Genomic DNA, 21,618 nt, shown 5'->3' on the forward strand with positions numbered 1-21,618 from the left:
CCAGAGGACTTTTATTACTAGCTCCCTGAGCAGCCTGAAGTCTGCTCTCCTCATGTCCAGAGTTGAGGTTTTCCTGCACTTTTTCTCCTGTCAAGAAGGATTTTAAACTCAGTGACTTTGTAGTCGCTGTGGCCAAGATGGCATTGGTCACCACATTGCTCACAAGACCCACTCTGTTGACAAGCAGCAGAACCAGGAGGACACCTTTCTGAGTCAGCTCCCTTAGTATCTGTTCCATAAAATTGTTGTCCACATCATTTAGGAATTTTCTGGCTCAGGTTGTAGTCGCTGTGTGATGCTCCCAGTTAATTTCTGGCAGGTTGAACTTCCTCATAAGGACTAGAGCAGTTAATTTGGAAGTGTCCCTTAGTTCTTCAAAGAATAATTTGCTGATGTCATCCTCCTGCCTGACAGCTCTATAGTAGACTCCCATAATGACATCCACATTGTTTGTTTGCCCCTTGATGTTTATCCAGAGTCTCTCAACTGTGCCATTGCTAACTGTGAGCTCCACATGTTCCAGCCCTTCCATTACATACAGTGCCAACCCCTTCCTTTTCTGCCATGTCTAACCCTCCCAAAGAGCCTGTAACCATCCAAACATATCAACCTGCACCCCCAGGTCTTTTCTGGCGGGCCACTTTCCAGCCACTCTTCCCCAGGCCTGTAGCACTGCCTGGGGTTATTGTGATCCAAGTGAAGGATCCAGCACTTGGCCTTGCTGTATCTCAGACTGCTGGCTCCGGCCCATCAATCATTCCTCAGCCTCACGCCATAGATAGAAGAGCTGAAATTCACTGCTAGGAGTAGACAAGGGGATACTTCTGTCCATGTCAGTCCTCCCTTTCTTGATCAAGATCTCATCTCCTTTATTTACATTGCAAAAGTTGACAGCTTTTGGCTAATAACCACATATTCCAAAAGCCTGAGGCCTCCCTTCTCTTTTCCACCTCTCTCTGCTGCTGATTCTCTGTACAGCCCCGTTTCAGGGAATCTACAATTCTTTTAGCATTCTGATAGATTTATTTTTGTGCATAATAGTATTTTTTTATTATACTACCTAAGTCACCTTGCTTGGACACAACAATTTGAAGTCTATCAAGGAAAAAATACAGACCTATGGCACAGCCCATGTCTGCAAGCTGAGATCCGACGCCTGCTCCTGGACACTAGCCTAGTTTTGTTACTCTTATCTATTTGTTGGTCTGTTTTTTGTTTGTTTTGTTTTTGGGGGGTTTTTTTGTGGGTTTTTTGGGGGTTTTTTGTTATTATTCCTTTTCCCTAGCTTACTCATGAAATTGCAATAGTTATTTGCCTTATTAAGGTATTTGAGTGTTCAGCTATCAGTCTGCCCACAGAACTTTTGAAAAAGTCAAGACTCTTCTGAAGTATTAGTTATACAGCAATAACTCCAGAACAGTATTTTCATCAAGAAAAAGCTGGCTGAAAAAGGTACCTGCTAAGTCTGAGTTCAGTCTCATTTACTCTAAGACTGACATGTCATGACCACACCGTGGGAACAACAGTGCCACAGCAGCGTCAGCATGTTCTTTTGATGAGTCATTCCTACATGTTCTAAAAAGCCCAAACCTTCCTTGCAAGTATCACTCAATAACAGTCACAATATTTTGTGGCTATAAACATGCACCAGAAGTCAATGAAACAAAGAAAGCTGATACTAAATTACTTTATGAGGAAACAGAGTAGTAATTATGACATTAAACACCGATGAAGGCACCCTATCAGAGACATACAAGGATTTATATAGAAAGAAAAATTCTCACTGTGCATTCTAGTTAAGCAAATAGTTACACTAATGTAACCCCTCATTTTTGCTTCAGCACAGAGAAGCTACAAAAACCACTAGTTTGTGGTGTTTTGGAGACTGTCCAAGCTAAATTTTAAAAGTTACGTCAGGTTTGAAATAAGCACTCCCAAAAGGAACACTATCAGCTTAACCACGTTAGGTTATCTGTATAGATACAATAATACAAACACAATTGATCAAACCTTCTCCTGAAGAATACTGTACAGCTCTCAGCATAGACTTGCTGCTTTGATAAATGTACAGGACAAGATCTACATTTCAAAGGGAAAGATTTTACTCAGTTCTTGCTCTGGGAAGATGGATGCCTTGTTGCACAAATACCTTTTCACTGCTGTCAGTTAAATAGATAATTTTATCACCCTGCTTGTTTGGTGGGTGAGAATTAAATCAACAACTACTTGTAACAACTCAGCTCATACAAATCCATGGAAGCCTGTATCCAATGTGCTGAGAGAGCTGGCTGATATAATTTCAAGGCCAATCTCCATGATCTTTGGAAAGCCACAGAGATCAAGGATCCCCAATGACTGGAGGCAAAAATCCCCACTCATTCATAGAGTTTCAGAAAAAGCCATAACAACATGGAGAAGATCACTGAGCCCATTTCTTACATTCAAGGATTTCCTGTATTTCAGCTTGCACACACTGCCTTTTTTGCTTTCACTAGGCACCACCAGAGAAGAGTCTGTCTCTGTTGCCAGTATTGCCCCCTTCAGCTGTTTATATACCTTGACAAGATCCCCTCTGACTTTTCTTCCTCAGCCTAAACATCCCAGCTCTCATCCTCTCATGGTTATTTCAGTCTCCTGGCCTCTTGCTGGACACCCTCTGGTGCAGCCATGCCCTCTCGTAGTGGGAGCTCAGCACTGGACATGCCACTCAGATGTCTCACTGGCCCAGGGAGGAGGAGCAACATCACCTCCCTCCTCCTTGCTGACAACACCCTGCCTGATGCAGCCTGGGCAGCTCCGAGTTTCTGAGCCAGCTCCTTCACCAGTTATGGCGGCATCCCATGAAACTGTGTATGCATTTTAAGCATTTCTTACCTTGAGACCTCTCATCCAAGGGTTGATCTTCATTGCTTTCACATTCCCACAGGCATCAGGGGCCTGCAGTCCTGAAGGGTGGTCCTCCCAGTAGGCACCAAGGCAGAAACATGGAGTACCTCAGCCTTCTCCACGTCCTTTGTCACATGGATTGTGGTTCCCTCCACATCCCTTGCTAAGTTCAGCTGCAGGTGACTTTGCTTTGCCTGCTCTAACCCCATCCCTGGGCATCTGCACAGGGTCTCTGCCCTGGCAGCTTTCCATACAGATTTTTTCATGATGGTGCATGGCAGTGGGGCATAAGTTGAAACAAGAGAGGTTCAGCCAAGATACAGAAAAAATCCCCCCCCCCCCCCCCCACCAATGCACATTTCATGTGGTTTTTATCTCTGTCCTGTTCACCTACAGAGTTCCTGCATGCTGCTCAGGAAAGGCAGCAGTCAGCAGAAATGTGCAGCACTGCTCAGATGCACATTACCACCTGATCAGCAATGCAAACCAAGTCCTACAGCAGCTGCTGTACTAGAGTAAGCAATGAGACACGCAGTACTTGGATCTGCCACCTGAAGAGGATGCTCAGGCATCTGGATTTTCACTAACCTGTAACATTAAAGAACAGACTGACAATTTTTAATAGGCCATTTTTTATTGAGTTAAGATCATGTTTCCCCACAGTGCGCAGAATGCACTATGAAAACAAAATACAGAAGATCACTTTAGTAAATACACACTGGTTAAGCAATGCTACCTTTTTTTGGCAAAGTGCTGTATTTTGTCTGTTTTCAGCTTGTGTTACACTATTAAAAACAAGAGCCACAGATTCTTCCATATCAAAAGGACTGCTACAAATAGAGAAGTGGCTCTGGAGAGAAGCTGCCATATATGCATAGACTGATGTACAGTATTAATCCCAACTGAAATGTCCCTTTTGAATCTTCAAGTTTGCTGTGTAGAAGGCACAGTTTAAAATGCAAATCTGTCCATTGACCAATACATATGAAAATACAATTTCAGCAAGATTCATGAATATCAATCAGTATGAGACAGTGCAAGGCCTCCACTTTTACAAGAAAAAACACACACTTTAATACAATTCAAAAAACCATATAAAAAGCCACACAGCTCACTATTAAAACAGTAAACCAAAACAAATCTAATTGCCCAATAGCTCCAGGCACAAAACAGGGCTAGACCAACATAAATACGTAAAACAAATTAACAAAAAGCCATTGATGTAGTACTATCTCACACAATAATATGGTTTCCAATATTACAAATTGAGAAGCACAGCTTTGTGCAACAAAATAGTTTATATCCTGAAAGATATAGGTTTTCATCACCAGAAAGTCATCTAGTAATGCAGTATAAAAAGATCAGTATCTCCCAATTCTAGGAGCAGTCTAAAGTTGCATTTACTTGCCTACTGAGAAGAACAGACCAAGGCTCTCATTTTAATGCCTGGGAGCCTTATACTCTCAGCTCCATCTCCCCATTAGGAGTTAAGGGATTACTTACTCCTTCCAACACAGGGAGGTGGAGACTCCATCTTCCTTCATTGCACTTTAAGAAAATTAAAGCTGAAGGAAAGTAGTTACTTTTATATAAAGAAAAGTAATACAGGAAAGCAAAGAATTTTCCTGAGCTAGAAAGTTGGCAGCGAGGATAAGGAAGTCTAAGCTAGACAAAAAGTTGGAGTGATAAAGGTAGATAATCTGAGGCAAGTAAGAATACTTGTGAACAGGTAAGAGACTGGTGAAACTACAGCTATTTGCAGATAAACCAAAGTGTTTGGACCACATGAGAATTGCTGTATGGACAGGGGCACATACTGCTAAAACAGCAGTAACAAAATATTTCTTTTGGAAAACCACAGTGTGACCAATTTTCTTTTCTTTCAGTGTCCATATGAATTCAATTTGTCAAAAAAAATCCCAAAAAACAACAAAACCCCAAAAACTAGTGTATCCAGGAAAGCACCTCTTGCTTTTGTACATTTAATTATTTTCAACATCCCTTTGTGACAATCCTAACTGCAGTGAAGCAGCACATCTGCAGTGAAACATAGGTTACAAATGCTGTTCCCTGTATGCTAAGTAGGTTCCATAACAATTCCAGCTGCAGAGCACACAACAGTTCCACTACATCAAGGTCAATTTGAATTGCTGGGGTTTTGCTTCAGTGAAATTGAAGCATCTGGCTGAATTTAAATACTTCATAGGTCTGGAACAATTCACATTATTGACCTTGTCTTATTTCAAAGACTCCTCACATGACTCCTTGTACCAACTTCTGTGTAAGGACTACTGGAAGACACAGCTGAGTGTAATGTTAACACTGTAATGCCCTAGGCACTAAACACAAGGGAAAACAGCAAGTGACATTAAGCACTGGCAGAAAGGAAGATAACTTACTTTTGGTCTCTCCCCTTCTTTCACTGAAGATTTCTGCTTCCTTAATTTCATTCCCATTTAATCCACTTCCCAGACTGATCTATCAGGGTTCAGCATACCTCTGGTTGCTGTGTAACACAGCTTTTGTTAACAGGTGAACTTTACCTGTAGTTGTAATTGGCAGCGCCTGCCAACTGGCAAAACATCTTGCTCAGTGTTCTGAAGAAAACTACTTGATAGTTTTGAATGGCTTTTCTTTCCTGTTGGCCCATGGAATTGCTATTAAGTCCTTCTGCCTCCAGTGGGCTAGGAGAACAACCATGGCTGATTGATCATTTATACACTGTTATCACTGTGTTTAGCTCAGCATCCACTTCTCCCTGCCTCACACTGCCCTTTATTCCAGTCCCCATTAACTTGGATTTCATTTTCATAGAGAAAGAGAGAAAATTAGGAGAACTCTGAATAAAAGCTTCCTTCTAGCTACTTCTGAGCTACTCTCAATCTGTGAATATGAGACAATCTAATAGCAATTTGTAGCTCAGAAATAGCTGCCCATCAGCCTGACTTCTTTGAAGAACAGTCTGCTATTGATAGTATTAAAAGAATGGCCAATCCACCACCATTCTCCATTAACTAGACTAGAGACTAAATGAGATAGGGTAGGGGAAATACATGCTTCAGAGACAGAAATAGAGAAACTCAAACTTTACCTAGTAAAACCCAGTTCAGTTCTCTGTGTTGTGCATCTGCACCTTACCCAAGGGTTCACTTTTCTTCCCACTCCACTGTGAGGTACTACATCTGTAACAGAGGTGCCATATCGTACTGCAACAATATGGGTGGGACATTTAACCCTCTTTCAATATCCACATCAAGTACCCAGCACACCTACACAGACCCCACTAACACAAGTAAGTTCAAGGAATTTAGATGAGATGTCCTTCTTGAAACAGCTCAGAGCAGCTATGTAATATCCACTGGCAGCTATAGAATTTCCTTGTCAGAAAGTAATCATATGCTGAATACAGACAGATACACAAGCTGTCAAGTACTGGTCATTAAAGCACATGGCTAACCTCAAATTTTCTAACTTCGTTTTGATTAATGCAAAATGTAACTGATTTCCATCTCAGTTAAATTTCTTTAAAATACCAACTAAGAACCCATCTATACATCAAAGTTTATAGAACAGCACACAAACTATCATACTGATAGGCTTCCAAGACATTGATATTTAACATCAACATTTAGAACTTGATGCAAGATGTTTGGAGATTTATGTGTCTTTTGAAAATAATGCAACACTAGTTACGATTGTGTTTGAGGGATTAACAATCAGCTTCAGATTGACCACACTTACCTACACATGAAAACAAAAGCAACCTAAGAAACAATTCGACCATAGATTAAAACCACAAGAACCATCAGTAATTGAACTGACGCTGGCAAGGCTGGTGAACAAACAGTCCATTGTGCTTGATTTGCCGAGAGTGGCAATCCCTGGTAAGGTTTTGGCGACGGAGACTGTTTCTGCTGAGATAGTGTCTTTCATGATGCTCTTTTATCCAGTGGGTAGGACGAAAGCTCTTGTTTTTTTCCAGAAAAGTTGAACTAGTAGCAAGAGCCGTGACATAGCAGTGAACACGCTGTCCTGTTTCATTTTGGGCCTCCTGTCTGGAAATGTAACAGGCAGGTATCAGTCACCACTGAGGTGCATTGGAAAGACAAGCAAAACAAAGGGTAGAACATGGACATCAGCATCCAGCATTTCAAAAGGGTACCCTTATTCTGCTGGACAGAGATTTGGGCTGAAGTAAGGTCAAGCCACTTACCACACTGGTAAGTAACATGTAGTGCTGCTAAATCACTTTATGTGTGAGGGCCCCAGAACAGCCTTAGGACTTTCAGCATCTTACTCTATCGTGCTCTTTCTTCCCCACACCACCTCCCTAAGCCCAAGATGCAATACAGATCAGAAATAGAAGGCAACGTGTGTCACACTGCTCCAGCTTTAGAAGACTTGGGAGTTATTTGCTAGGCAAAGTTTGGTTTAAAATCATGTTGAGCATAGGTGGTTTAGCCCGAAAAACAGAAGCACACTAACAAAAGTGCATTTCAATTGCCAGCACACAAGTAAATCCAAACAAACAATGTTCATGCAGAAGAATGGAAAGGTGGACCAGTTGTGGCACACATGAAAAATAACTTAGAAGGATTATTCCTCAACCAGCCCCCTAAATTTCATGAGCAGTGAGTCAGCAGTTTTGGCAAACCCTTGCTTCACCATGCACTAGTGAAAAACAAACCAGCAGCCTATGCAAGCAGCGACTGACATATTGAAAAAGGACTTCCCTGCTTGACAGAACAATCACTGGCATTTCCTGAAACTTCCAAAGTAAAGTTAAAAATAGCCTATCCATTTTAAAAGCAAAGCAAAACCCTAATCTGAGTGCTAGAGCTGGTGTGAGACCAGTGGCAGCAGAGTTTCTTGCCTTCTCTCTCCCTACTCAAGGCCCAATAACCAGCTGTCAACTGGCCAGTGGTGCCCAGAAAAGATGTCTGCAAGACCAGGAACTTGCCCAGGCATGAGCAAGAGGTCTCTTGGGAAGTCTGTCTTTCAACATTAGCATGACTTTATCATGAAGTCTCTTCTGGAAGAGCTTCACTTGCAATTATTGTATGATGTCTCTGCAGACATGAGTCAGGTCTGCCATGGGCACGGTACACCCTTTGTAGCCTGACTCTGGGAGGATGCAGGTGCCTGACACAAAGTTAGCTCTTCTGCCTCCTCCCACTCCATGCTGGAGGGAAATACTCCTTGTTATCAAGGGAATACTCCCTCCTTTCTTCTTTTTTTCTTATTTTAAATATCCTAATCTTGCTTCTGGATCCTTGGGTAGTTTGATATGACTGACTGAAGACTAGAGACTGCAGAACAGTCATATGTGACATGCTGGTCTTTCCCTGTTTATTCACTGGATATTGTCCTAAACCTAGCACTTGAAATACCAAGCAAAAAGTAAGTGAGTAACAAGCACAAATCAATTCACAGTGCCTTGTAAATACATTCTTTGCAGATTACACCAGTTTAATTTACATGAGGGTACCTGCAAATATGGGACTACTATTTTTCTTGTGGAGTGATCCCCTAGTGCATCCAACAGTGCTGGAGGTGGAATTGCAAGTGAAGCCTTTCTAGGGAAAGGCTATTACAGAGCCAGGAAGCCACACCACAGTTATTGCAACCTGTATTTCCTAAGTATACCCCTTAGGTAGCAAAGGGCAGCAACTGTTAATACAAACTGTTGTGGTTTTGTTATGGAAAAATATGACTAATCTGACAAATAGGGAAGTTTATACAACATCCTTTCCCTTTGAAAGGAATTTAAAATGAAAAAAGATTTCCTCCACAAAAGGAGAAAAACTGGTTTAAACTTGCTGGCTGAAAATAGTTTAGCTTTTCCCCCCCCTCTTATCAAATACCCTTCCAGCAATGGTTTGCAAACCAATGCTCTTCTATTTGTCACTAAAGTGACACTGGGATAGCAGAGGTGGTTTGAGCTAGCTAAATGGCCACATACTCTTCCAAAATGCAGCCTTTCAGTACCTTAGGTGCATTTGGTGGGCTGGCACTAGTGAGCTCCATGCACTGAGAGAACAGGGTTGATGAGACTCCATCATATTGTCAAAATGGAACTTTACAGGAGCTGTGTCTTAAGCCAGACCATCACTCCATAGACTTGCTGCTGCACTTCCAGTGTCTGTTTTGCTAGAAAGCAGAAGTGTCCTGCTCATTGTGCTACACAACCACAGCTCACAAGAAACATTAAAGGCTTCAGACCCTCAGCCCAATTATTTCAGTAATTTTTCTGCACTTAGCATTTTGGTTTGTTAAAGCAGATGTAGTTAGGCTTGATCAAGTAATCATTTGGCACAAAGGTTAGTCCTAAAACCAGTATTGCTTTGGCAGACAAGGCTCTAGAGGAAGCAGTGTTGCTAGCAGCCTGATGAAACAAAAAGCACTGTTCCAAAACAGCAGTACTTACTGTGCCAGTGTGCCTTAAGCAGCTTTTCTTGGCCCTACAATATTAAATGGCCAACCATTAAACCACTAGAGACTTCATAACAGCTTTTGAAACTTACTCCAATATCAGTGTAACCAGTGTTCCCAAATTCTGCACTTTACCTCAGCTTTACACTTAAGTCTCACCCCAGCTGCCACACAAAATACTCTGTACAAGAGCCTAGATCCTCTAACAAAGCAACAGCACAGAGTTCAGTGTGAAGAAACTTAATTACACACCAGATGAAGAGCACACCTCTAGCTTCCCCAGCCACTGAAGCAGCTTAACTGTACTGTACAACAGAAAACAGGATTCTTCTCTGGCTGAATTTACATCAGGATCCCCAGTTCAAGTGACTGAAAAGTCAGTCTCCAACTTTTGAGTGTTACTATTCACTGAAAGTTGGTATTTTAGATAAAGTGGTTTACTGTCTTTTGCTAGGGCATGTTTTACAGCCTACAGCACTCTCATGGATTCCTTCACACTCTCATTTTAAAGGTGTTGTCTGCTCTTAGTTTCCCTCAATTTAACTTAAACCAGACCCTGATACTTAACATCATAAACTGTCCTCCCCAAATAATTATACAGATCCCATGCCAATATCATCAATACTATTAGCACTATACTTCAATGTAATAGTGAGCAGCATGTCATCTCAAAGTCACTTGTTTGTTTGAACTAAAATATGGCAAGGGGCTGATCAGACAAGTCAATAGGCACCTACCTACAGCAACTCAATTGCTATACTAATTTCTTCCTGTACATCAAAGCTTACTATACTGTGATCGTTTTATTTAGTGTTATTGTTTCTAAACTTAGAAGAACTAGATGGTATGAAAAGTCAGTCTTTGTTACTAATTGGGATCCACAATTAGTAACAAAGTAACAGTAACACCCAATTATTTCAAAACCAATGAACACACGGGGTCATAATAGCAAAGAAATAACTCATTTGCATACAGCCATGTATACCATACTGGTATAGCTGCATACACCAACACCAAAGAATGGCAGTGCATGGCAAACGTGCCTCTACAACAAAACCACATGGACATATTTTTAGGAGCAAAAGCACTTAACTTCGCTAAAAGCAGAAGTTTGCAGCACAGCTTTTCACATTGAGGGGACTAAGTTATGTGGAATCTTTCAGTTTACTTTTGCTCCCCAAGCCCCTTGTGGGTAAATTTAATCCTGTCCTTATCTATCACTAGGTTGGGGAATGAAAAAAAACCCCAAAGTAGTCTCCCACCTAAATCCCAAGCCACTTCCCTGTCAGGATTATTAAAGTTCTATGCTTCAACTCACAAGGTGACTGAAAGAATACTGACTAGCAGTTATGAAAAACTCACGTAGCTGTGAAGGGGGCAAAGTGCTTTCATATCTATGTTCCTGGCTATACAGTTAACTGTCACCAGTTTACACAGGACTGGAACATACTCTGCAAGGGAGTAATAAGGCTCCATGAATATTCACTGCAGTGCCAAAATGCATACCCAGCTGTTTGCCCATGTGGCCATCTTGTGTAACATTTTTCTGAGCAGGCAGGCACCTGACCACTCTACACACTTTGTGTGGTATTCATGCTTTATTCACCTCCCCTGAAATAGGCTGGAAAATTCAGTATTAAGTGTCTCTGCTGATCAAGGAGAAACCAGATATTTTCAGCACCAGAGCTCCTTGAAAAGAGAATTCAGACATACCTGGGGCTACCTGGGCTGTGGAACTCCTCATCCCCACATCCAGTCTCACTGAGGCCGTGACAGGTATTGTGGACAGCATACACAGACATGCTGGGATGCTCTATTAACAGGTTCTCCATCGGACTGGTCTCCACTTTGATAGTGGTTAATCCACCTGCAGTAAAACACGGGGGAGGGGTAATAAACCAGCTCTCCTCCATAGGACATGACTCAAACTGGATGAAGCAAGACTCGCTGGCCTCCGGCAAGTGTTCCAAGGGAGAAGACAAACACGAGAAGACGGGCGAGCTGTCCGCGGCCGATGCTTCAACAAGGTCTGCTTCCTCCACGGAGCAATTAGTGCAAGTGTCTGCTGCAGGGGCCCATTCGTCAGTGGAGAGGAACCATGCACGTTGGTGATCACAGAAGGTCGAAAACAACAGTTGCACACAGCCAGAAATGGGATATGAGAAAAAAAATTAAAAAAAAAAGAAAAAGGAAGCTCAGTTAGCACATACACAAGTCTTTACTTTTTAAAAGCAGGGGAGGGGAAAAGGGAGCTCCCAGACAAGCCATGTCAGACATGTGAAACAACTGTTATCAGTAAAGCTATATAATTGCAAAATAAGTCAAATATATCTTATTTGTACAGGTGGTTCTGCTGAAGCCTGTGTCAGGCTTCTAAACCTGACATCATTTTTCTCACCAATTTACACAACATGTAACATTTGTTTGGAAAACACCCTACACTTTAATCCCACATTGGTTTTGCTGAGATAAAGTTTCCCCAAGCTACTGGTTTGTTCACATGGAAGTAAGACAAGCAAGAGCCAGAGCAAGACAAAGGCAGAACTTATGTCTGACAGACATCTTACCTATAAAGTCAACCAGAATCCACTCGTCATCTTCTTTCTCACTGAACTCTGGCTCTTGGCTGGACAAGCTATCAATCTCTCCCATGAGCATGTTATTTAACCTCTGGAACATTACTAAGGCAGGAACAAGACTTTGGCTGGTAGGTCTTTATATCCAAGGTTCAAGGCACAGCTCACACTACTAGCAGAGTGGCACAGACTTGAGATTAAAGTGCATAGATGCTTTATCAGCTTAGGTACAGGACATGCAAAAGCATGACTTGTAAACAGTTTACGTGAGACCTGTAAAAAATGATGACAAGCATCTTAATGACAAAACCACAGGAAACATCCCTAGGGAAACAAACTAGAAGCCCCTTGTTAGTGCAGTCTGAGGTACCAGTGAACATTTTTCCCTGGAGAGGCAGCTTCAGTGGGATTTGCCACCCCCTCCCAGCTAGATACATACAAAAAAATCCAATCCTAGGTCTCTCCTGGGAGCTGATTGCCTCTTAGACCTTCTCCCCCCCAAAAAAGGTCTGTTTAGGTGTCAGTCCCACCTTCTCCTAAGGGAGGAGGTGTACAGGACTCTTGTGTCTACATTCCCCCAGCTCCCTCCCTGTCTGAGGGACACCAAGGGCAAGGGCATGTCTCCTGCCCATGTCCCCTGCTGACAGAGGAGCCCCACGAGGGCTCCCAGGGAAGCCCAAGCAGTGTTTCTTCTCTCTTCCACCCTGACTGCAGGTTAACACAGTAGCAAGGCACATCCTGTCTTCAGGTTCAAAGTACACCATAGTTACCAGTGAGATCATTTTCACAGCAACCACCCAACTAGCCATATATCCTAAGTCTAAGGAACATGGAAAAGTATTGGATATGTTTAACTAAACCCAGTGCTTATTTCTCAATTCACTTCCCTAAATCTACATGTGATTGGTCACAGCCTGACCTCTGAATCTGGCAGTTAAGATGAAAAATACCATTAGTACCAAGTAGCTGACTGTTTAAACACCCCAGAACAGCCTTTGATATTTATGTATGAGCCAATAAATAGAAGCCATTAAAGCAGGTGAAAAAGCAAAACCTATGGGGAAAGCATTCACCAACTTAATTACAAGTTATTTTTGTCCACAAAATAAAATATAATAACAAAATAAAATATTTGAATCATCACAGCAGGTCAGAATTATTACACATTAAATACCTGTTTGATAATTAAATATTATAGAATATATCCACGTAAGACTGTATGAGTGCCTACATTCAGAAAGGGAGCAAGACACATGACAGTAGATAAACCCAGATATTAAAAGATACAACCCATAAAGAATATTATTTATATACAGGCCAGTATATCTTGCTTCACCCTAAAACTCTCAGGCCACACTAAAGAGTCATTTGGGCCTCCTGTGTCATCTTATCCCAGGAAACCAGACCCCATCACCCACTTGTTCAAGGTAAGGACAAACACCTGCTCCATGCAGCACTGCTCCTGTACACATTTATGCAGCCTCCTCCTTATTCAGACAGCACAGAAGGATAGGAGCAGAATTAAAAGTAGTCTTCAGGAGCAATATGAAAAGGTACAGTGAAACTCAAGAAGTTATGCTCAAGAGAAATGACTGACTGCAGGAAATCACAAGACTAGAAACAACAGGCTCAGCTACAATAGTGATACAGGTCTATTTTTAAGGACCACACTTGAAAATGAAACATCAGGTCTCTCCTAAAGAGAGCTACAATAATTATGAGAAGTCTAAAGAAACTCAACAAAATTTTAAAAATTGAAAAGCTTAATAGAGGGAAGGAAAAAAATTACAGCAGTGGTCAGTTATGTGAAGTAAGAGACAAACATTTATTGCCTTCTTTTATACCCAGAGCAAGCAGAAGTGGCTTTGAACTGCAGCAAAGTTCAACTTTCAGTGGTTACCAGCAGGAAACACTTTTAACCATTAAGGTCGCTAAGCCCTGGATGGGCTACCTAAGGAAATGCCAACTGCCTACAGTGCCTGAGCACCTTCTTGAGAAGGTTTGGGAGCTTCAGTTATAGGCAGAGCTTACTGTGGATAAGGAAATGAACTCTAAGTGAAAGCTTGAAGCCTGTAGTTTTCCAGTCACCTTCCACATCCTTCCCTCTCTCCTGGCACCAGGCCTATGAAAAAATGAGTTTGTTTTTTCTTTAGGCTAACTAGTAAGCCATTGTGTGGCTGCTGATCAGCACTGGCTTTCCCTGTACTCCCACACACGCGTGTTGCCTCTTTCCTAGACCAAGCCTGGAGCTACCTTCAGGCAGAGGCTGTCTGTTCTGTGCAGAGCAGAGCAAGAGGAGAGCTCACACTCCTCTAGTAAGGCTCCCGAGGCATCACAGCAACATAAAATAATTACCCTCTAACAAGTAAGAGAGAGATCACTGCTCCTGAGAATGTGAGCTAAACAAACCTCAGCTTTTGACCCACAAATGACTTTCTATAGATCAAAAGCAGTTTGTCCCATTTTTCCCTTCCCCCACCCCAAGGAGGATCCAAAAAAACATCTGAATCATTTTGTCCTGGTTTCATCTCCAGCTGGGTTTAAAACCACAGCACATTTAGAAAGTGGTTGATGCTTTGACATCCTTTTGGACCAGCGCCTTTAAAAAGGCTTGTGTGCTATTGTGCAAGGCAGACAGCAAAAGAGAAGTCAGGCTGTTTGTTATCAAGGGCCATCGTCCGGGGAGGAAAACAGGACAGAGACCGAGAGAGGCTTTCGAGTTCTCAGTCAGGAACTGTCAGCTGCAGGAAAACACAAGCCTGGGAACAACTGACTCAGCTACAGCAATGATTCAGAGGCTGTTACAGATAACGCACCGAATGAATGTCAACAATGCAGTATCGCTGCAATAAAAAAAGCATTCTTTCCTTTTTCGTATTTTTTTGTTTTGCTTCTAGCCTAGCAAAGGAGACGAGGTATGTGCTAGGCAAGAAGCAAACACAAGAGAAGCGAACCTCCCGGCCGAGGGCCGAGCGGCGGCTCCCCCGCGGCCGCCGCCAGGAGGCTCCACACGGCCGCGGCCCGAGCGGCACGGGCACGGCGCGGAGCTGCGCACCGCCCCGGCTCCGCTCCCCAGCCCGGCCGGACGGACGAGACCACCGGCCGTCCGCAGCCGGGAGAACGCCAAAAGCCCCCGGCCTCGGTGCCCTCCCGGCGGAGAGAAGCCGGGATGGGCGCACGGGAAAACGGGGACGCCGCCGCCGCTCTCCACCGCTCAGACCGCGGGGGACCACCCCACCCCGGACACGGGCGGCGCGCCCGGTGCCCGCAGCTCCCCGCACAGCGAACTCACCCGGACCGCAGCCGCCCAGCCCGCGCCCCGCCGCCTCCGCGGAGCCCTTTGTTGTCAGGGCCCGGCGCAGCTGACGGACCGGCCGCCGGCCACGCCCCCCCCGCCCCTCCGCCAATGGGCGCCGCCGCCGCCTGTCGCTAACGCACGTGACGGGCGGGCGGGGAGCGGAGGGGGCGGGGCGGAGCCGCCGGGCCCCGCCCCTCGGCCCGCCCCGCGGGTTGTGGCGGGTGGGGCGGGCAGGAGCGGGCCGTGAGGGCGGGCCATGGGAGCGAGCCGTGAGGGCTGGCCATGGGAGCGGGCTGTGACAGGGACACCGCCAGAGCAGGCTGCCCACAGCCCGTCCAACCTGGCCTCGAGCGCCTCCAGGCATGGGGCAGCCACAGCTGCTCTGGGAAACCTGTTCCAGTGCCTCACCGCCCTCACCGTGGAAAACTTTATGGTCTCCTTGGAGCCTTCTCACGGCTAAACAATCCCAACTCTCTCAGTATTCCTTCGCAGGAGAGGCGATCCATCCCTCCGGTCAGCTTGGTGTCACTCCCCTGAACTTGCTCCAGCAGGTCACAGAAGCACAGAACATTTGAGGCTGGAAGGGAGCACAGAGGGTCATCAGCTCCCTGAGCACAGGGCACAGCATTGGGTCCGGATGCTGCTTGAATATCTCCAGCGAGGGAGACTCCACCACCTCTCTGGGCAACCTGTTCCCATGCTCAGTCACCCACAGAGTAAAGAAGTTTTTCCTCATGGTCAGGTGGAACTTTTGTACATCAGTTTCTGCCATTCCCTCTTGTCTTGCTTGGCACCACCGTGAAGAGCCTGGTCCATCATCTTGACAGCCTCCCTTCAGACTGACAGATGTTGATGAGGTCCCCTCTTAGGTGCCTCCTCTTGAGGCTGAATAGCCCAACTCTCAGCCTTTCTTAATAAGAAAGATGCTCCAGTCCCTTGACTAACTTTGTAGCTGTCTGCTAGACCTGCTCCAGGAACTTCATCTCTCTCTTGTACTGAGGTCCATGTCCTTCCTGTGCTGAGGATTAGGTGTAGGACTCCAAGTGGGGGAGCACAGTACAGGAGAAGCATCACATCTCTCTCTCTCTCATCATTTATTAGGTTGAAACACCTTAGTTGTGCTGTAAAGTTATCAAATCACAGATGTAAAGCCCTAGAAAACTCATGCACTGGATCACTTACCCCATTTTTTAGGAAAAAGATAGAAAAGGCAATGAATGTAAATGAAGCACTTTTTGTTTTAGCTGATCATGTCTCAGAAAGGAATTTCCAGACAGTGAAGTTACAGTCCAGGAGAGCTGGTGTGGTTGTGCTGCACACCTTCAGCCACTTAATATAACTGAGTATATCAAATAATAGTCACTTCAGACTCCACTGACTGCTGGATGGGCACAGATCTGTGTCCTTCAGAAGATGCTGAAATGAATCACTGATATGTAGGCAAACAGCATTTTATATGCAACATGTCCTACCAATTTAGGACATTTCACAGTTTCACTTGTGCTGTGGAACTTGGTTTATTACAAAATAATAGCATTTTGTAATAAAATACTATGTGTGCAGCATGAGTGTGTTGGTTGCTAGAGTCCAGATAAACTTGATCTTCTAACCTCAATGTTTAATGATATCTTTTTTTGTCTACTTTTTTCCATTCTCTTTTTTCCCCCCCTTCATTTTCTTGTAAGGACAAAGCTTCTCTATGTAAAACAAAATAGAGAAAGTAGATTTTGGAACAGTGCTGCAAAGTGCCTTCCTGTGGCTGGGAATAGGCTGTGTGAGTTGACCCAGAGACTCCCTAGCTGTACAATTTGCAATATTTTTGCAAAAGCTTCAATTAGCTAGCGCTTGATGATACTTTTCTATGCAGAACTATCAGGTCCTGAATTAAAAGATCAACTTTATTTTTATAACATCAGCACTATCAAGGGACATAAACAAATAGTATATTTGATTAAGCTTTCAGTTTATAAGTTGAGCAAGAAATGAGAATGCTTACAAAGTCTCTTCAATTTTCAAAGATAGTGGCTTCAGGATAGAAGGGGGAGGGGAGAAGCAGCACATATCTGCAAATTCAAGATAGGCGAGACAGAAAATTAAATGTACAGAATAAATGCCCCAAAGGACTAATCTGTATTGCAAAATTACATTACATTGTGTTAGAACACGTTAATTAAAGTGATACAAACCACTTAGTGTAGACAAGAACTGTCATGTTTGGCAGCTGGGTTACCTTGGGTCAACAACAACAAAAAATGTCAAAGCCTTAGTCTTTGTTTGTACTGACTGTTATATTAAGCATTAAATGTTAATCAATTAACATAATGTATTTTTCCAGTGTAGGCAAGCCCTAGGAAAGCTTGGGTTGTATTTGAGACACAGACTCCTAATGAAGATAAAAAGTCACTGTTTATATTTTTGAAAGTCCCCTGAGAAGTAATTGCAGGAATAGAAGCTCTCTTCTTCCTGTAGTATTGCTCTCAAATTCTTCTATTTTCATTTCATTTATTTCTTAATTCTCTATTGTAACAAAATGGTGCAAACAATGAACTTGCTTATTCTTTCTCTCAAATATCATTGCTGTTGGCAGAAGAAAGGCTGTTCTGAAAGCTACTCTCTTTCTCAGCCTGGCAACCATCACACTTTTGTTCCATATCTGACAAGTACTTGAGCATATGAATGGTTTATAATGAAATAAATTATGTGTGTGGACTCAAATACCTGCTGAGCAAGAGCCCAGGTATTTAATCCTGCACTCACTGAAGTCAATGATAAATTTTCTGGTGATTGCAGTAGTGCAGGTTGTGGCCTTGGATGCTTTATCCAAAGCCTTTCAAATCAATTAGCCTTTCTATTGATTCTAATGGTTGTTAGAGCAGGCCCTCAGCAAAAGAGATGCAGTTGCTTAGGTCTGGGACTTGCTGGACAAAAAAATTTACTCAGAAACTGGCCTTCCTTTGAGGAATTTGAAATTTGTATTACAGAAAATATTCTGAAGAGATGTCTGGAGGAAGGGAAGCATTGATATTTGCAATAACATGTGCCCATGCCTGATTTATTGGTATGAGTTAGCAGCAAGCACATTGTACTTTCTGTGTACTCAGTGGCAGCTTAGTGGCCCAGCCATTGGTGCTCTGTGTGTCCTGGGAAGAGTAAACGACTGGGCAGCAGTCCCCTGTTATTTGAATTGTATTGATTTTTCAAGATCCTACACATTAATGCAAGGCATGACCTATTGTCTGGGTTCCCACTGCGATGAAATACTACAGCAGCATTTAGCAGGCACAATATGTGTCTAGCCATGGAGTAGAGAGTGACCTTCCTACCACAAGACCTGTGGGTTACAATGAGTGCATTGAGCTTACAACAAAGCACTGCCATGTGTTGTGCCTCTTGGAGAGGCCCTACTCCACAGCCGTGCCTGTTTCAAGGGTATGTGAGAAAGCAGATCTGTCTCTGTATTAGAAATACTGAATAGCAGGAGGGAGAACCACACCAAACAGAGCTTGTACATACTAAAAAAATAATCTCCCTCTAAACTTTGGACAAGATATATCCTCCAGACAAAGATAAATAAGAATTCTTTCCAAACAATGTGTAAAAACCAGCTTGATATCACTCTGAGTGATTTGCATGAACACACTCATTGTTCCCACACAGAAAAAAAACCTTGCATATCAGTACAGGAACCTCCACACCAGTCACCTTTGCTGATGTGTGCCATTGTTTTAAGGTCAGTCTAGCACAGCTACCAAAATAGAAGTTTCAGTTTAATGGTAAGTTATAAACCGATGCTCTGAACTTAACCCTGGTTAAGACGAAGTCTAAAACCTTCTGCCCTACAGTTTCCATCTGGCTGTGGCAGAATGTCTTGTGCTATATGGGAAGAAATTCTGTGTGATACTGCAAGATCACAGCTGTCAGATCGATCCTGGTCTGTCCTACTGAATGTATTATGCAGAAATAGCCTGGGTTTCTAATTAAAAAAATATCTCAAGTTTATGATTAACCACAATGAAATACTGTTCTGTTGGTTTGGATTTTTTATTTGTTTTTCCTATGAAAAAGATACTAGGTACTGTTCAAAAAAGCCCAAACTCTTCTGTCCAAATTTAGGTACAAACACTTCAAACCTGCTGTTTAAAGCATGAACAGTCTAAACAGATCCAACCCCAAAAAAGCACAGTCTGACATTTGTGTGCTTGTACAAATGTCAATCCCATTTTTGAAGTGGACTTCTAGATTTAAACATCATTCTCAACTAAAACAGGCACTTACTTTACTGCTCTTCTTCCCCTGACTTTATTTAGTGCAACAATTTCTGCAACATTGGCTTCAAGATGATAGATTGATTGTTTCTGCTATAAGTCACAAGTTTCTAATGCTATTTTCCCAAACAGCAAATTACAATTTGAGTAAGAGCAGGCCTTTCCAGACTTTTATGCAAAACAGGTGTTAGAGACCTGTTACTGTATTTCTACAGCATGAGGCAAATTCAACAATCCAATTTAGACATGACTAGAAAACTCATGATTTGGCTGAGCAAGATCCAAGGAGGCAGAAATTACTGGATACGATCCTCTAAGACAGACTGAAAAAGTTGAGGGATTCCATTTTCAGAAGAACTATTATCTTAAAACATCCAATCTGTTGCCCTTTTCAGCAGAGTGCATTTTAGGAAAAAACTCATTTTCCTTCAAAACTGTCAAAACAAAAATCTTGCTTTTTTATTGTTTGAGAGCAAAACCAGGTACAACTCTGCCTTCAAATTGCCATTGGCAGGAAGCCATTATAAATCATAGCCAGATTGAAAAAATAATGGTAAGCTTTAGCCGCACTTTTCTTCTTGTCAAAATAAAAATCCTTTCAGAAGTCAGTACAGGTTTCAGGAGTCTGGATAACTCTCTCTTTTTTTTTTTTCTAGAGCACCTTCAGTGGCAGCATTTGAATTGTTAGCTTGGGCTAAAGCATGCTGGCCATCACAGTAGGTAGTGCTGTACCACAATGGCAGCCAGCAAGAGAGCCAGAGCCAGATGCCTCTTCTTGTCATTATGGGAATGATTTTTCTCCTGAGCCCAGAGGCACTCATCAAATATTTTCCATTGGGATTGTCTGTCCTCTCTCATATTTGTCCCTTGTACTAGAAGTCCAGTGCATTTTCACTATTCTTGCCTGAACCTGTCCTCTCCTTCAGCACTCAGTAATAAAAGACTCTATTGTACCTCTGGGTACAGCCAGGAATACTCTTCTACTGTTCTCTTCTTTGCCATGTGATTAGAGAGCCTTTCCAGAAGCAAACCTCCCACCTAACACAGCCAAGCAAAGTGTTCTTAACATCCAAAGGGGAAATGACCTGTGAATTTTTGACTATGGCATTGAACATGCATTTGTTATTTATTAAATTCTTGCATGCTTCAGATGTTGATGGGTTATTACCATGGTTATTAACCCTTCTTTTTTTTTTTTTGTTCTTCATTTCAGTGGTGATGGATCATCAGCACCCCGCAGCCAATGTATAGGCAAGTCTGCTTTATCATTTAACACAGGTTGTTTCGGAGGAACTTGCCTTGGTCAAATAATTTATTTTCCTCAGCTGGATTTACCTTTTAAAGATTGTCAGATAATGTTCAGAGAGAGAATAAGCAGTGTCTATTTGTATCATATCTTTTGTTTAAAATACAGAGGAAGGACAGACAGTGTGCGAGATCACTTCCTCCTTAAATTCTCAGCTCAAAATGTGGGTTTTTTTGTGTGGCTAGCCATGCTTAAAACCCTTCCTTGAATTTTTTCTGCACAACCTCAGAGTCAGCAGACACACTGCTCACATCTCTGAGGCATTTTTAGTCTCACCAGTGATCCATTTGTTTCCTTTTGGCTCTCCCACTGATTCATATGCTTCCTAAAATAGAGCCCACTATCTTTGTTCTGTTGTGACAAGTTACAAAAGAATTAGCAGCATCAGTTTAGCACCAAGTAATATGAATCATATCATATGCTTAGATGTGCTTGGAGTTCAACTATAAGATTACATTTAAGTGTAAATTGCCATTATTTTTGAAAGATTTCTTAGTCTTTTCAGGGTACAAAGTCACACACCATAATTCTGCATTGTTATTTTTTTCAGCCATAGATGCTTCCTACAAATACTGAGCCCAGTGTTCCTCACCATAGCTCAGACCAGTCCCAATTAAAAAAAAAAAAAAAAAAAAGGCCAAATGCTTCTGAGAGAAGAACAAATAATGTCTGTTGCAATAGAGGCTGAGGTGATTGTGGTGCATAAAAAAGACATGAACTTTCCTGCACCCAGGTCTCAGGCACTGCATTTGTAACACAGCAGTCAATACTTCACAATGTCCTTAGCTTGCACATTCCAACCCCATTTTAACATGGGATATATACAAATATATTTGTATCTTTGTGTATTTAATA

General features: G+C 42.7%; 2 protein-coding genes across 5 annotated transcripts; one reads left to right on the forward strand and one right to left on the reverse strand.

The window, feature by feature from the left end:
• Nucleotides 1-3,501: 3,501 nt before the first annotated feature.
• On the reverse strand, nucleotides 3,502-15,296 carry TP53INP1 (tumor protein p53 inducible nuclear protein 1). 4 transcript variants are annotated; one of them, XM_064392023.1, is made up of 5 exons: nucleotides 15,187-15,296; nucleotides 11,886-12,167; nucleotides 11,032-11,383; nucleotides 9,314-9,347; nucleotides 6,780-6,941 (listed from the first exon to the last, which is right to left on the reverse strand). In XM_064392023.1, the coding sequence occupies exons 2-5, from the start codon at nucleotides 11,995-11,997 to the stop codon at nucleotides 6,924-6,926; spliced, it is 516 nt and encodes a 171-aa protein (XP_064248093.1). In that variant the 5' UTR covers nucleotides 11,998-12,167; nucleotides 15,187-15,296; the 3' UTR covers nucleotides 6,780-6,923. The 4 variants fall into 4 exon arrangements, with proteins under 4 accessions (XP_064248076.1, XP_064248087.1, XP_064248093.1 ...); XM_064392032.1 differs by having other exon boundaries at nucleotides 11,032-11,380; nucleotides 15,187-15,287; XM_064392006.1 differs by lacking the exon at nucleotides 9,314-9,347 and having other exon boundaries at nucleotides 3,502-6,941.
• On the forward strand, nucleotides 13,837-15,439 carry LOC135306579 (proline-rich protein 2-like). Its single transcript, XM_064431189.1, has 2 exons — nucleotides 13,837-13,893; nucleotides 14,792-15,439. Exons 1-2 carry the CDS (start codon nucleotides 13,837-13,839, stop codon nucleotides 15,437-15,439), a joined length of 705 nt encoding a protein of 234 aa, XP_064287259.1.
• Nucleotides 15,440-21,618: the final 6,179 nt, after the last annotated feature.

The sequence above is a fragment of the Passer domesticus genome, chromosome 1 (genome assembly GCF_036417665.1).
Source record: "Passer domesticus isolate bPasDom1 chromosome 1, bPasDom1.hap1, whole genome shotgun sequence".
Taxonomy (NCBI): domain Eukaryota; kingdom Metazoa; phylum Chordata; class Aves; order Passeriformes; family Passeridae; genus Passer; species Passer domesticus.